The sequence below is a fragment of the Hippocampus comes genome, unplaced genomic scaffold, assembly GCF_001891065.2.
Source record: "Hippocampus comes isolate QL1 unplaced genomic scaffold, H_comes_QL1_v1.1 scaffold133, whole genome shotgun sequence".
In the NCBI taxonomy this organism is placed as follows: Eukaryota; Metazoa; Chordata; class Actinopteri; order Syngnathiformes; family Syngnathidae; genus Hippocampus; species Hippocampus comes.
The window spans coordinates 386,867-401,384 of NW_017805150.1; the positions used below are offsets into that span (position 1 = coordinate 386,867).

Below are 14,518 nucleotides of genomic sequence, written 5' to 3' on the forward strand. Positions count from 1 at the left end.
GCTTGCCGAAATCTCACAACCCGAAATCCCCCAAATATATCTATTGTATTGTAAACTTGTTTGTGTTTTCATTCATCTGTGCTTGATTTCAACAACGCCCCGCGTGCATCAATTATGAAAGCCATCATCAAGATCCCACCCCCCGTTTTTTTCTCTCTACTTGGGGCGTAAATTTTATTTTTTTTTAAATGCGAAAGTTAAGACATGTTTACTCACGTGGATTTGATGCATAAAAGTATTCACCATAAACCAGTCCAACCCTAGAAAAAGGATACACTCAATCGAATTTGATGAACTTGCTTTTTAAACATTAAAAAATTTTGTTCATTGTAAACTATTGTTCAGTTCTAAAGAAAGAACTAAACTGTTCTCCCAACTGTGAAGTTTTAGCAAAGCACCAGAGAACACCTTGTGGTATTTGTGTCATCACAAAGGCATGTCACTGACTCACAACCAACCACATTGGCTGTTCCGAAACCGCGATTGAGCAAAAAGCCTTGCTACACGTCCAACTAACATGAAGCCAGAGGGCGCTGACCTCACCCACTCTGTGACTTCCCAAGGTTTGCATTGTATTTTTTTTTTTTTTTGGTGGGGGGGTACATAGTTAGAAAAAAAGGGCACAGTCGGGATTCGTTTTATTTCTCCACTGCTTGTACAACTTTGTGTGATTTACCCTCCAAGGTTAAAATTGAACAAATAGGTACATTTCTCGCAGTCTGTCGAATGTCTTAACTGTCACTTTGGATTGAAGTTGCACATTGTGAACACAAAACTGTGACTTGTGTGAACTAAAGAACTAAGAAAAAAACATTTAAAAAACAAGAACAGAAATAAAAGCTGTCTTATTAAAATTACTAAAAGAACATACAAGACCGTTAAGGCATTATCAACAAACTGGTTGGGCAAAGTGCAGGCACCTCAACGTTATATATTCATGACATGTAATATATTTATGACACGATACACATCTAATTTTCACAAAGAAAGGCATTCAGTGATTTGAATGAGAAGAAGGCAGGATGACCTGTTCTGGTAAACCTGCGAAACAGCAGGAACAATAATCATAATCACTTATGTAGGCGTAAAAAGCAGGATTACACGGAATCATTTTCAACAAAAACTAGGCTGTGCTTATAACTTTCTGTTCTTCTTTAAAATATACATCGCCTCAAAACAATTTGTGTTCCGCCATCTAGTGGTCAAGAGTGCCAGTACAGCCCCAAATACGAGAGTCAGACCAAACCAGAGTCACTAGCGGATCTGCAAATACTTAACCTACGATGGAGATGCTTTTGCGATTTTTTTTTTTTCAGTTGTCGAGTGGCCTCTGAAACCTACATGATTCCAGCCTAATGATGAAACAAAAACAAAATCGATTAAAGCAAACTGCATTTATAGCAGTTTGATTAGTGTGTTATTCCATGACAAAAAAAAAAGTGCAAACTGTTGCAGTTCACTTCAGGCCTCTTCGTCGATGGACAACTGAGCCAAGCGGTTGGCGTGCTCGATGTAGTCGAATGCCTGGAACTTGGTGGGGAGCTCTCGCCACTTGGTGTAATTGCTGAACTTTTTTTCTTTGATCGTCACAACAAAGTTCTTCACATTAAGGCAGGGGCACTGGATTCCTCGGTACATCATCATCGCACCCCATTTCTGCAACACAAGGTTGGATGTGAATAACTCCACCCAAATTCCACCTGTATTAGAGTGATACAACATCTCTTAAAAAAATGAATGGCACATTTCCAAACGGGAAAACAAACAAAAAAATGAAAAATAAAAACTGTGAAATATATTTTACCAGCCCACAGTCCTTGCATACGAGGGAGCCATTCATTTCATAGTCAAGAAGTCGTTCCTGAAGAGCAGTGTTTTCTTTCTGAATGAAAAGCTCTCTAGAAGGAAATTGTAATGAATGTGAAAAATCCCGCTGACAACATGCAAGCACAGTAAAACCTTTTGCATAAAATTGAGAAGAAAAAAACACTTTGAAAGTGTGTAAAGCGCTAAATGTCTGAAATAATGATCTCCATGGGTGGTTTTTGGCTTTTGCCACAGAAAAAAAAACAAGTTTCAATCAATAGCCATTTTAGGAAAATCAACAATTTCTACCTAAACTGTGATGAAACATTGACGTGGTGCATGTCTTCAATGATGTGGATGTCGTCACCAGTGCAGACAAACTTGCTGCAATGTCGGCAACTTAACTTCACTTCTGACGGAAGCTCATTCTTGGCGGGTTTTTTGGTTGTCATTCTCATCTTGTCCTCAAGAATAGCCTGAATTTGAAATCCTTCGATCTAAGGTAAAAGAAAATAAAAACGGCTGAAAACAATCTCATTGTGATGTCGGGGAAACAGTTTGGAGGAGGCCTACCTTGGTGCGATATTCAGCAGGATCTAATGCTCGGATTCTGGCAATGGCGTCGGTCATTAATTTCACGCGGTACTCATTGACACTTTCCTTCTCCGTCACCCCAGAGCCTTTCACTTCAATCACGATGTAATTGCTGTTCTTAGCTCGAGCTCTGCCTCGAGCCTACAGAAGGGAATACGAGTATGGACAAGCGACAACCTTTGAAGCTTTCTCACCGTCTAGTTGAATGCAACTGATGACATGTTGTGCTCCCGAGTGGTAATAGTCGTCATCCGTAGGCATGAAACACAAATTGTGGCCCGCTCCGTTCTTTGACCTGGCAAACTGAGCATTTACCTTGTCCTGTACTCTGAGCATTAATTTTGAAGTTTATTTGGCCTACTGTTACTACGGCTATTTGTTTGGTCGATTGAAAGCATGTAGAGATTTAAACAATAGGGGTCTCAGGATTGAGCCCTGGGGAACCCCACAGGTCACGGCCATTTGATCTGAGACAGTCGCCAATGAACTTGATCCGGTTTAGAGCAGCTCCAGATAGTTCCACCTCTGTGTGTTAAGATCACTAACCTGTATCATAGCAATCTCGTTGGTCACGAGGCCGTAGCAGATGACAAAGTTGCACGCCGGTATGTCCAAACCTTCCTGTGCCACCGAGGTGGCGATCAGCAAGTTGACAGCACCACTGCGGAATTTGCTCAGCACATCCTTCTGCTCAGCCTGATGAACACAAATAGCTACAAATCACTGGGATAGGCATGGCGCTCACGTGATGTCAATGCGGTCTTTGTGTTCTCACAGGCGTCATCGGTTTGACAACACTCTGGTCTCCGCCTCCGATGACATACGACACTTTGACGCCAACGTCGCCAAACTTGGGGTTCTCCTGAATCCAGTGACTGAGAGCGATGGCGCTTTGTCGCATTTTGGTGAAAACGATTCCCCTGGCATCCTCCCTGGTGGTGAACTGGTACAGAACATTTGTTTGGAGTTTTGACAAGCTGTCGTTTTCGTAAGATTGGTTCTGAGAAAGCTTCTCGAGTTCCTCCTTGTTGTCTGGAAAAAAACACAGCGATGCGCAGTTTACGCTCACTCACCATAGACATGAAGCTCACACCCTTTCAGGTTTATGCTACGTTCAGCAACACTGCTCTGATACCTTGGAATAAATTGAAGAGGACTCGCTCAGTATCGGTAATGTTGATGACGTGATCCTCGTCGGGGCTGGTTTTACTCTTCATCTCTTCCTTGTGTTTTTTTTCCAGGAAACGGAAGGCGTCACGCATGCGAATGGTGTTGCTGACGATCAGGGCGTCGTTGTATCGTCGAAGGTGCTCCATGCAAATCCGCACTTCCTGAGCTTCCTCTTTGGCGGCTGAAAAGAAGTCACGGTGAGCAAGAAAAAAAAAGAGACGAAAGCCATGTGGAGTTGCTCACCTTGTTGCTCGGATTGGACCACCCATTGTTCATAGTTCTGAGAGCCGAGCTCAGAGGTGGGGCTCAGGTTGGCGTAAATGTGAATCACATTCATGATATTCTTGATGACATCACCAAACGGGTCCTGTAAAATGGATGTGGGTGTGGCGCAAACATCAGGCTCGCGACAATAACGCAGAAAAGCTGATTTTTGGCGGACCCGACCTTTTCTTTGTCTTCAACAAGAACAATTTTTTTCTCTGGCTCATTGCTGTAATTCTTGAGATTCCCAGTCTGGATTTGGGAGGCATCCAAGTTAGCACAAATCTGCAAAAAGAATGGGTGTGTCGGCTCGTAAATAATTTTGATGAATGTTATCTGACGCGCTATTTTGTACCGACACAAGCCAAAAAGGTGTTTTCAGTTTGAACTGGTATGTCAGTGAAAACACTTAATAGCTGCACATGTGATCGGTGGAACATTAGAAACAGCTTGTTGGAGACTTTTCGACAGACAAGCGCAGTAGGACGTCTGAAGTCGAACGCGGCTGAAGTTAGCGGTGCGGTTCTGCATACTGCTGTTATGCTTTTGCATATTTTGTGAGAATTACGGAAAACAATCTTCTTATCCCACAAAACTGTGAAGATCAACTTCACAATTTTTTTTTTTTTTTAATTTTGGTTTCAATGTGTTTTTATTCAAAGGGTACCGATTGGGGCTAAAAGAAAGATGTGATGATGGTCTCCCAACCGAAAATGGGACAGACTGTGACAATGAAATGATGTCGAACGATTAAAAAAAAAAAAAACAACAAACAAATTTCCATCACCGTGCATAGTGTACTGACCTGCAAAATGTTTTTCTCCGCCGTCTTCAGTTTTGTGGCGTCGCCGACCCCCAGTGAGGCCGTCATCCCCAGGATCTGAGGTAGAGGCACTATCTCCTTCTGCTCCTTCTTCAACATCCTGTTCCTGTTCTTTTGCTTCAGGTAACGCATCATCACTCGGTTGTAGACCTCCCCCTTCTTAGTGTGATGGCACTCGTCGATTATAATCAGGGTGATATCTGGGAAGATAAGACAAAGACAGAAACTAATGCATTCAGAAACTGAAATGCTGACTGCTTGAGGGGCAGATGGGATGAAGGTTTTTGGCCTCGGTTGAGGTCTACTCGTTTACTGAACGCACTTTGCTTTAATCTGAGAAAAAAAAATACACTTCTGGGACAATTCTGTGCCATTTTGACTGCAAATGTTCATTTGTTACATAAAATATCGATATATCATGTTAAATCGTATGATGGAATTAATTTAACAGCGGGTGGTTAAATGCGAGCGCTCACGACTCTCCTCCGTAACTCTATTTCAAATCTAATCATGTCAACAAGTCAAGCGCTGTGATGTCAACGGATCCCCGGAGGAAGCAAAGAGCGGCGGCGTGATGTTTTGTAGGTGATAGATGTTCTCATGTGAATTTTGTCAGCCACACACTGATGGCTTGAACAGACGCGGGAAGTGGAAACCGGCGGGGGGGAGAAATTAAAGGATTCAAAATAAAGAAATAAATAGAAAAGCAAAACGCTTTCAGGCGTTTCGACAAACAGCATATGTTCCACTTAGGTGGCTATGCCACCTTGGACTGTTGAGTGCCAACAAAAGCCGGAAGACTTTGACAAGATCCTGTCAGGCATCGTCGTGGGAGAGGCTCCGTGTCCTCTGGGTGGCTTACTATGACTAAACATATCAGTATGTCGCACTTTTCATTTTCCAGGTAAATGTTTTACGGAATATAGCGGATGTAATTTAGCTTTGTGCTATTTATTCAACCCGCTTTGCTCTGATCAAGATGAATGAGAAAAGGCAAAGTGGTACAAACTCAATTGTTGATGAATTCCAAAGAACCGCGAGCCTTTCAGTGGGGTTTGCAAATTTGAGGACGTGGATTCAGATATGTCGCAAAATGAATACGACCATCGCTCGCAAAGAGTCGTCGTGACTCCGCAAACATCAACAGATCACGTAGCGCCAGCTAGCAACATGTTTCTGGCAGCAAAAATTGTACATCTGCCTTTGCTTGTGGATGTGTGAAAGGAATTCAGAAATCAAAAAAAGAGGGAAAAATGAGAAGAATGAAGCTGAAAAGTTTACCCTCGGGTCATGTTATTCCAGGGATGGCGCTACACCGGGGCGAGAGGGGAGCTATAACCCCATCAGAAATCTGTTTAGCCCGAGTTAAGACCCTCCAAGATTTTATTTGCTATCCAAGAATATAGAATATATAATAAATGATTTTCTATCTCGTTCTCGGGCTCCCTATGTATCGCCATGCCTCACTTTAGCCCCGGGAGAGAAAAAAAATTCTTTACAAAGCCGAACAGTCGCGGTTTATTGAAATAATTCGATATTTGATATCTTGAAACGAGCTAAATTTAATCAAGGAGAATGAGGACCACATCTGCAACGGTAATATGTTATCCGCTTCGTACACGCTGTTGAGTTGCGGTCATGACTCTGCATTCGCCCAACAGACTAATGAGCACGATCAGTGAAAGGTTTTAGAATTAAGTGTTCATTTATAGCCTGCGATTTTTTATACAACTACAACAATGTTTTTTTAATTAATTTTTTTTTGGGGGGGGGGGGGTGTCACCCAACTAAAGTAGCCTTGACCGAGGCAGCAACTTTTGCCATTTTATTGAAGCTAAGCTAGCTAAATTTGTCTGGTTAATAGCATCAGGATAGAATAGCTTGTATCTTAGCTCACAAATCTTCCAAGCAGCCTGCCCCAAAACTAGCTAGTAAGGTATAACAACCTTTGCTCGATTTAACATTGCGGAATTCCTTGCGCTGCAACGGAGGCAAGCTGAAAAGAAAGCCGTTTGAAATCCTACCCTTGAGATGCACTCCCTCGTCCTCTCCTTTGACCGACCGCTCCAAGTAATTTTCCAGAATCTGGGCTGTGCAAATGACGACGTCGTTTTTCTTCACAATCTCTGTGAAAGAGATTTTGAGCATCGATTTTCCACTCACTCGTTCCACTTTGTACGCGTGCTTCAAAAAGCGATGGAACTCGGTGGCATAATGCTGCTCGACCAGGGGAACCTGTGGACCAACACCAAAGACGCAGCTTCTCACTAAATGCATGCCATTTTCACATCGATTTCTTTGTTTTTCTAAATTAAAAAAAATATATAATAATTTCCCATTATTTTTTCAAGTTCACGTTCAATGGGAATCTTAAACCCAAAGTGGGATGTATTTGGCGAAATGTAATGTTAATATCGGAGGCAGCTGGTTTTAAAACACATTCAGCAGTTCATATCGCAGGGCCATTTTCCGACATTTTCTTTTGATTAGGCAGAAAGGAAGTGGAATTGCATACAAACACAATTTCTGAGGCGGTTTCAGAGCTACAAAGCCATTAATCTGAAACGCAGCAAGTTGGGATTTTCTTTCTTCATTTTTTCCACAGTACAACCGTTCCCACACATGCCAGACAGGAAAAGCGTGCAGGGAAACCTTACGGCATGTAATTTGTGGTGAACTGACCCACATGTGCACGCTGAATGAAAACGAGAATGTTTTCTTTGGAGAGGAGCATGGGGGAGGGGGGGGGCGTAGGGGGGGGACTGGGTCAATGATAGAATGTTGTAAAGATGCAAATGGAATATACCTCCTGCTTCTACGCTTCACTCAACTTTATTTTCGTACCGTGTTCACCAGGATGACCACTTTGCCTGTTTTCCCCTCTGCCCTCCTGTGGTCCAGATGCTCGCGGGTAATATAAACCGCGACCCTGGTTTTACCACTTCCGGTGGGGAGGCATATGATGATGTTTTTCCCCTCCAAGGCAGGTTTAGCCACGTCCATCTGATAGTCTCGAAGAACAATATCAGCTTTATCTGAGCCTCCGGCAGCCGTGCCCGGGTCACACGTTTCTGTAATGCAGACAGGCTGAATCATTTGGTCAGCAAAGCACAATTAGTGGAATAATAATACTCAGGAAGAGAAGGCTATTGTTCTTGTTTTTTTTAGGTTGTTTTTAAATCACATTTTTGCCTCAGTGTTGATATTGAAGAGCGTCTATTGAAATGGCATCAAAAATCGGTTACATTTGTGAGCTCTCAAACTCCGTGGGGGTGTCCACTCTAAAGCAGCCATGCCAGCACAAAGCCCCTGTCCAAATGTTGCCGGTCACACTTTTTTTTTTAACCCCAACTCTTCTACTTTGTCTTAGCGACGTGCGCTCGCTGCAGCTGACAACGAGGCGCTCTAAAGCGGCCACACTAAGCCCAAATCCCGACTCCACACGGTGACTGTCAAGTCTTTTTTTTTTCCCCAACCTCCTCGCTATTTCATCTTTCTCTGCATGACGAGCGCGCTTTTCACGAGCCACGATGGGGCGCTCTAAAGCAGCCACAGTTTGCTTTGGAATCACCGTACTAAGTCAAAGCACAGGCAGATTACGGAAGTAAATATCAATGCGGAGACTCGCCACTCTTCTACATACACGTACTTTGATGTGCAGCAAAAGCATGTGGACGTCTGGAGCAAATGTTGCTTCAGCGCAAATTCAAAGGCTTCCACAATCCCAAACAATAAGTAGCGCAGTCAGTGAAATGTGAGCCAATACAAGTTCCTAAAATGTTCCAGGAAATGTGAGGCACCACATTTTTTTTTTCCTGCAAAGCTTAACATCTGCATGTGATTATCAGACACCTCCATTTCCCAGCAAACTTGCGAGTGGATGATTTCATCACCCTTTGCTAATGTCGCCATGTAGGGCGATCCACTTGAGGCAGATGCTTCTAATTCGTTTGCAACTCAGGAAGCATGTGTGATACCCCCCACCCCGCCCCCGCCTTCTCTGTGCTACTTGTTCTCGTCAGCTCTACATGTCCCCCAGTTATGAGTTCAACCTCCCGCAGAGGTTTGTCCTCAGCGCAGTCATCGTCTGTCTCGGGGATCACATGCGAGTGGCGTTATAAGCAACCTTGGCATGTGAGCCGTAAATGTAGTTGGAAATGAGTTTGGAGAGCATCTTTATTTAGCCTTCCACACTGAAAAATGCCTTTTAGGTTCATCGTAAAATTCCACCCGAAATCCAAATATCCCGAACTTTTTGTGTGTGTAAAGAAGGCAAAGGAAAACGATTGAGTAAAAAGTGGTGAAGGCACGATATTGGCGGCAATATGTAAAAGAGACTTCCAATGAATGGGCAGTGATCTGCCGATATTGAGCCAACATATGTTTTTCATTTGACGCACTGACTATGCTCTGCCTTCTTTAACCTCGGCGTGCTTCATCACCGTACACACATGAAACGCATTATTTGGTCGGGACCGCCGAGATGCTCGCAGCTCCTCAAAAGTCGTTGACTGTTCACAAGTCCGATTCCCATTCAAACTGCTCTGAGTTCGCCCTAGTGCGTGTGAGCCCCGTTCTCGGCAAACGTAAACACGCAGGGGACGTTGTGAACGCGAGCAAAGAGCCTGCAGTCGAGAGGGCGTGAGTGCGAATTGGTCCCACCTGCTGGTAACCGCTCGACTCCGCCGCTTAACTCGTGTGTGGCGTCTTCACGTGAGCATTCACCCCGGCACAAGTCTGAGAAGATAACGTAGGCGAAGTGAAGAAGCCTGTTGCGTAGCTTGTTGCAGAAATGCTTTGCCACATCCAATACATTTGGAAATGATATGCAGTTTAGACTAAGAACATATTGGTCAACTGACGAGCTCTTTAAAGAGGCGGTACCTGTGATGTCATCCTCATTGTCCTTCTGATCCAAAAGTTGACATGGAGAACTTTCTGGACTTTTTTTCACTGGGTCACTTCCTGTAGTCTCATCTTGTGTTCAGGGAGGCGGCGACAAGACAAATGTCTCATTAAAATGTTTCGGTACGTTTCTGAAAAGAGACATTCGTCTAATCGTGGTTCACTATTCACAAATTCAATGATTCAGATGTTTGTTTTTTTTTTTTTTGTGGAACCTGCGAGATGAAAACACCAGTTTTCATAGTTTTGGGTTCTTCCTGTAATTTCCTGGTGGGCCACAAGAGAGCGCCAAAGTCAAGGCTGATTTGAAAGTCCTCATTGGCGTCCAAAAAGTACTGTTGCAGTGATACATTTCTATTGAGACATTAAGATCTTTGAATGTTAAGGGAGGAGCTATGTTAAGTCTGGACTGGAGGTTACAAAATTCTTTGCTGCATGTACATTCTAGTGCATTTTTAAAATCATCTCAAGTATATGCAGTTTTTTTTTTTTTTTTTTTAAGGCGTACAGATTTAAATGACAAAATGTTTTGAGATTTTTTACATTGTTAATGGTGGTTCAAACAAAATGTTTTGAGATTTTTTTACATTGTTAATGGTGGTTCAAACTATTAATAGTGGCTGTTATGACATTTTAGGAGAAGACATTATTATTTCTCTGTTCGAGTCCCCAAGGTTTACTGCACAGCATAGGTGTCAAACCTCCGGTCGTCGAGAGCCGCTTTCCTGTATGCTTTTGATCCCTCCCTGCTGCAACGCATCCGATTCAAATGATCAGCTCATCAGCAAGCTCTACAGGAGCCTGCTAATGATCCTGATCATTTGAATCAGGCGTGTGGGAACAGGAAGAGATGGAAAACACGCAGGATAACGCCCCCCCAGGGACCAGCGTTTTGACACCTGTATTGTACAGTATTGAGTGATGCGTGTGCACGCCTAGTGGTTACCTGTGGTATCGCAGGCAGAGGAGCCTCCCATCAGTTTGTACAAGTCCACATGTTCGGTGTCAAACAGAATTTGGACAAACTCAGAGTACCATCCCGGGGGACATCTCACAATTCTTTTCAGAAGTTCACGAGCAGCGTCTCTGAGTCCTTGATTGTCTGCTAAGTGAAGAATCTGGAGTATGAACCGCAAGAGAGATGGCCTCTTAGAACGAAGTGATCAGTTAAAATCATTTTACGATAGTATTTCTGTTGCTTGTTATTGTATTAGCATGTATGTATTCATGTCATAATATTGTAATATCTGTTTCTGGTATTTGTGTGACGTCATAGAAAGGGGAGGCGCCAGGTTGGGGGGATATTGGCTCCGGCAGTGAGTCTGAGTGTGGAGCGCATGGGCGAGAGTTGTGGCTAACAGCAACTCCTATGAATGTGTGTGTTATTGCTCTTTTGTCTATTAAAAAAAGACAGATTGCATCAGCGACGGCGTGCATCCTTCTTTACGCATTGAAGGGCATTACAATATAACACTGTATTGAGTATCGTATTTGTATACATTTAATGCTATTTGTATTTACAGTTGTGTTGACAGTTTAATTGTGTCGGCGTCTCGGTGCGCAATAGAGTAACTACATAGCAGCGTTTTTGTCTGCTATCATGTGGTCAGGACAGAATTTGACGTCGCGCCGTAAATTTTGACAGCTCACAGAACAAATACCAGTCCAAAAACACATAAAAAAATTTAAAAATACAATCCAAACGGGTACTCACTTCATCTCGGTCGTCCTTGGTGATAAGTTTGCGCGAAAAACAGTGCATGCACACCTCTTTCGTGTTCATTCCCACCAGACTGGGCACCAGGATGTCAATCATTCGCATGCAGTTATCGTTTTTAGCCTCCACCTCGGGGTCGGGTAACTTTTGCCGCAAGTAGAGCCTGCTAATGATCCTGATCATTTGAATCAGGCGTGTGGGAACAGGAAGAGATGGAAAACACGCAGGATAACGCCCCCCCAGGGACCAGCGTTTTGACACCTGTATTGTACAGTATTGAGTGATGCGTGTGCACGCCTAGTGGTTACCTGTGGTATCGCAGGCAGAGGAGCCTCCCATCAGTTTGTACAAGTCCACATGTTCGGTGTCAAACAGAATTTGGACAAACTCAGAGTACCATCCCGGGGGACATCTCACAATTCTTTTCAGAAGTTCACGAGCAGCGTCTCTGAGTCCTTGATTGTCTGCTAAGTGAAGAATCTGGAGTATGAACCGCAAGAGAGATGGCCTCTTAGAACGAAGTGATCAGTTAAAATCATTTTACGATAGTATTTCTGTTGCTTGTTATTGTATTAGCATGTATGTATTCATGTCATAATATTGTAATATCTGTTTCTGGTATTTGTGTGACGTCATAGAAAGGGGAGGCGCCAGGTTGGGGGGATATTGGCTCCGGCAGTGAGTCTGAGTGTGGAGCGCATGGGCGAGAGTTGTGGCTAACAGCAACTCCTATGAATGTGTGTGTTATTGCTCTTTTGTCTATTAAAAAAAGACAGATTGCATCAGCGACGGCGTGCATCCTTCTTTACGCATTGAAGGGCATTACAATATAACACTGTATTGAGTATCGTATTTGTATACATTTAATGCTATTTGTATTTACAGTTGTGTTGACAGTTTAATTGTGTCGGCGTCTCGGTGCGCAATAGAGTAACTACATAGCAGCGTTTTTGTCTGCTATCATGTGGTCAGGACAGAATTTGACGTCGCGCCGTAAATTTTGACAGCTCACAGAACAAATACCAGTCCAAAAACACATAAAAAAATTTAAAAATACAATCCAAACGGGTACTCACTTCATCTCGGTCGTCCTTGGTGATAAGTTTGCGCGAAAAACAGTGCATGCACACCTCTTTCGTGTTCATTCCCACCAGACTGGGCACCAGGATGTCAATCATTCGCATGCAGTTATCGTTTTTAGCCTCCACCTCGGGGTCGGGTAACTTTTGCCGCAAGTAGTTGGCCGCCTGTCGGCATTCGGCGTTGGACAAGGCGTCCACGAAGGCCTGGAACCAGCCCGCCGGGTGCGGTTTGCGGAGGACGGCGCCGATCAGGACGTCTACCGCCGCCGAGTTGCCATCGTTCCGGGCCCTTTGTCGGACGCGTTCCTTCTCCTCCGGTTCGAGGAAATGCAGGAGGTCCAGAACGGGCTGCACTGCGACGTACGTTCGGAGCCTCGGCCGAAAGCTTTCGATGAGATTCTCATGGATTAAGTCGTCCCCATCCACCGCCATGGTTCAAACTCTGCTCAATCGACACAGGATCCGATCCCAATGTTTCTTTTCTGACAAAACGAAAGTGAAACTTCCGTTTTGCCATCATTCTGCCCAGTACTTCGCTCAATCGAGAGATGGCAGCATTTAGTGATGTGTCGGTCGCGAACGAGCCGGTACAAAAGAGCCGGCTCTTTGAAGTGAACGATGAGAGCCGGCACGCTCCCTCGAGAGCCGGCTCTGTCATTTTCTTTCTGTCATTCTCTCTCTCTCTCTCTCTCTCTCTCTCTCTCTCTCTCTCTCTCTCTCTCTCTCTTTCACGTGTCTGAAGCGAGGTTTGTTCAGTGGCTCAGCTGCGGTGCTCAGAGAGGTAGACCAGAAGACACAGGGGAGGGGCGAGGGGCTTGGTGGGGACTGCCCGGAGTGCACGCTGAGCACATGCTCCGTCGGTCTGCGCAGCCACAGACACACCATGTGTAGTCAGGCGTTTTAAGCCGAAAAAAACGACCATGTATAGGAAGGCGTTTTTAGCCGAAAAAAACGACCATGTATAGGAAGGCGTTTTTAGCCGAAAAAAACGACCATGTATAGGAAGGCGTTTTTAGCCGAAAAAAACGACCATGTATAGGAAGGCGTTTTTAGCCGAAAAAAACGACCATGTATAGGAAGGCGTTTTTAGCCGAAAAAAACGACCATGTATAGGAAGGCGTTTTTAGCCGAAAAAAACGACCATGTATAGGAAGGCGTTTTTAGCCGAAAAAAACGACCATGTATAGGAAGGCGTTTTTAGCCGAAAAAAACGACCATGTATAGGAAGGCGTTTTTAGCCGAAAAAAACGACCATGTATAGGAAGGCGTTTTTAGCCGAAAAAAACGACCATGTATAGGAAGGCGTTTTTAGCCGAAAAAAACGACCATGTATAGGAAGGCGTTTTTAGCCGAAAAAAACGACCATGTATAGGAAGGCGTTTTTAGCCGAAAAAAACGACCATGTATAGTAAGGCGGTTTTAGCCAAGAAAAAAAACGACCGTGAAGAGTAAGGCGTTTTTAGCCGAGAAAAACCACAATGTATAGTAAGGCGGTTTTAGCCGAAAAAAAAACACCATGGATAGAAAGGTGTTTTTTGCCGAAAAAAACGACCATGTATAGTCAGGCATTTTTAGCCGAAAAAAACGACCATGTATAGTAAGGCGTTTTTAGCCGAAAAAAAACACCATGTGTAGTAAGGCGTTTTTAGCTGAAAAAAAACCATGATGTTTAGGAAGAGGTTTTTTGCCGAAAAAAACCACGATGTTTAGGAAGGCCTTTTTAGCCGAAAAAAACCACCATGTATAGTATGGCATTTTTAGCCGAGAAAAAACACCATGTGTAGTAAGGCGTTTTTTTGCCGAAAAAAAACGACCATGTATAGTAAGGCATTTTTTGCTGAAAAAAAACACCATGTATAGTCAGGCGTTTTTTGCCGAAAAAAACCACCATGTATAGTAAGGCGTTTTTTGCCGAAAAAAAACGACCATGTAAAGTAAGCCGTTTTTTGCCGGAAAAAACGGCCATGTATAGTCAGGCGTTTTTTGCCGAAAAAAGTTGAAAAAAAAGACCATGTATAGTAAGGCGTTTTTTTTGCCGAAAAAAAACGCCCATGTATAGTAAGGCGTTTCTAGCCAAAAAAAACGACCATGTATAGTAAGGCGTTTTTAGCCAAAAAAACGACCATGTATAGTAAGGCGTTTTGACGCAAAAATAAT

The 14,518-nt window shown here is 43.7% G+C and overlaps 1 protein-coding gene and 1 long non-coding RNA gene across 6 annotated transcripts; one reads left to right on the forward strand and one right to left on the reverse strand.

Annotated features, from left to right (window-relative positions):
- Positions 1 to 592: 592 nt before the first annotated feature.
- On the reverse strand, positions 593 to 12,875 carry ifih1 (interferon induced with helicase C domain 1). Of its 5 annotated transcripts, none has more exons than XM_019868186.1 (17): positions 12,503 to 12,875; positions 11,277 to 11,423; positions 10,509 to 10,680; positions 9,542 to 9,634; positions 9,320 to 9,394; positions 7,502 to 7,728; positions 6,682 to 6,892; positions 4,640 to 4,857; positions 4,018 to 4,119; positions 3,814 to 3,937; positions 3,536 to 3,751; positions 3,176 to 3,432; positions 2,947 to 3,096; positions 2,380 to 2,541; positions 2,116 to 2,303; positions 1,805 to 1,898; positions 593 to 1,656 (listed from the first exon to the last, which is right to left on the reverse strand). In XM_019868186.1, exons 1-17 carry the CDS (start codon positions 12,791 to 12,793, stop codon positions 1,462 to 1,464), a joined length of 2,922 nt encoding a protein of 973 aa, XP_019723745.1. In that variant the 5' UTR covers positions 12,794 to 12,875; the 3' UTR covers positions 593 to 1,461. The 5 variants fall into 5 exon arrangements, with proteins under 5 accessions (XP_019723745.1, XP_019723743.1, XP_019723744.1 ...); XM_019868184.1 differs by having other exon boundaries at positions 11,277 to 11,408; positions 12,488 to 12,875; XM_019868185.1 differs by lacking the exons at positions 10,509 to 10,680; positions 11,277 to 11,423 and adding an exon at positions 11,588 to 11,759 and having other exon boundaries at positions 12,356 to 12,875.
- Positions 4,864 to 5,892, forward strand: LOC109514805 (uncharacterized). The gene is made up of 2 exons (XR_002168056.1): positions 4,864 to 5,672; positions 5,778 to 5,892. It is a non-coding gene; the product is annotated as an uncharacterized LOC109514805 (long non-coding RNA).
- Positions 12,876 to 14,518: the final 1,643 nt, after the last annotated feature.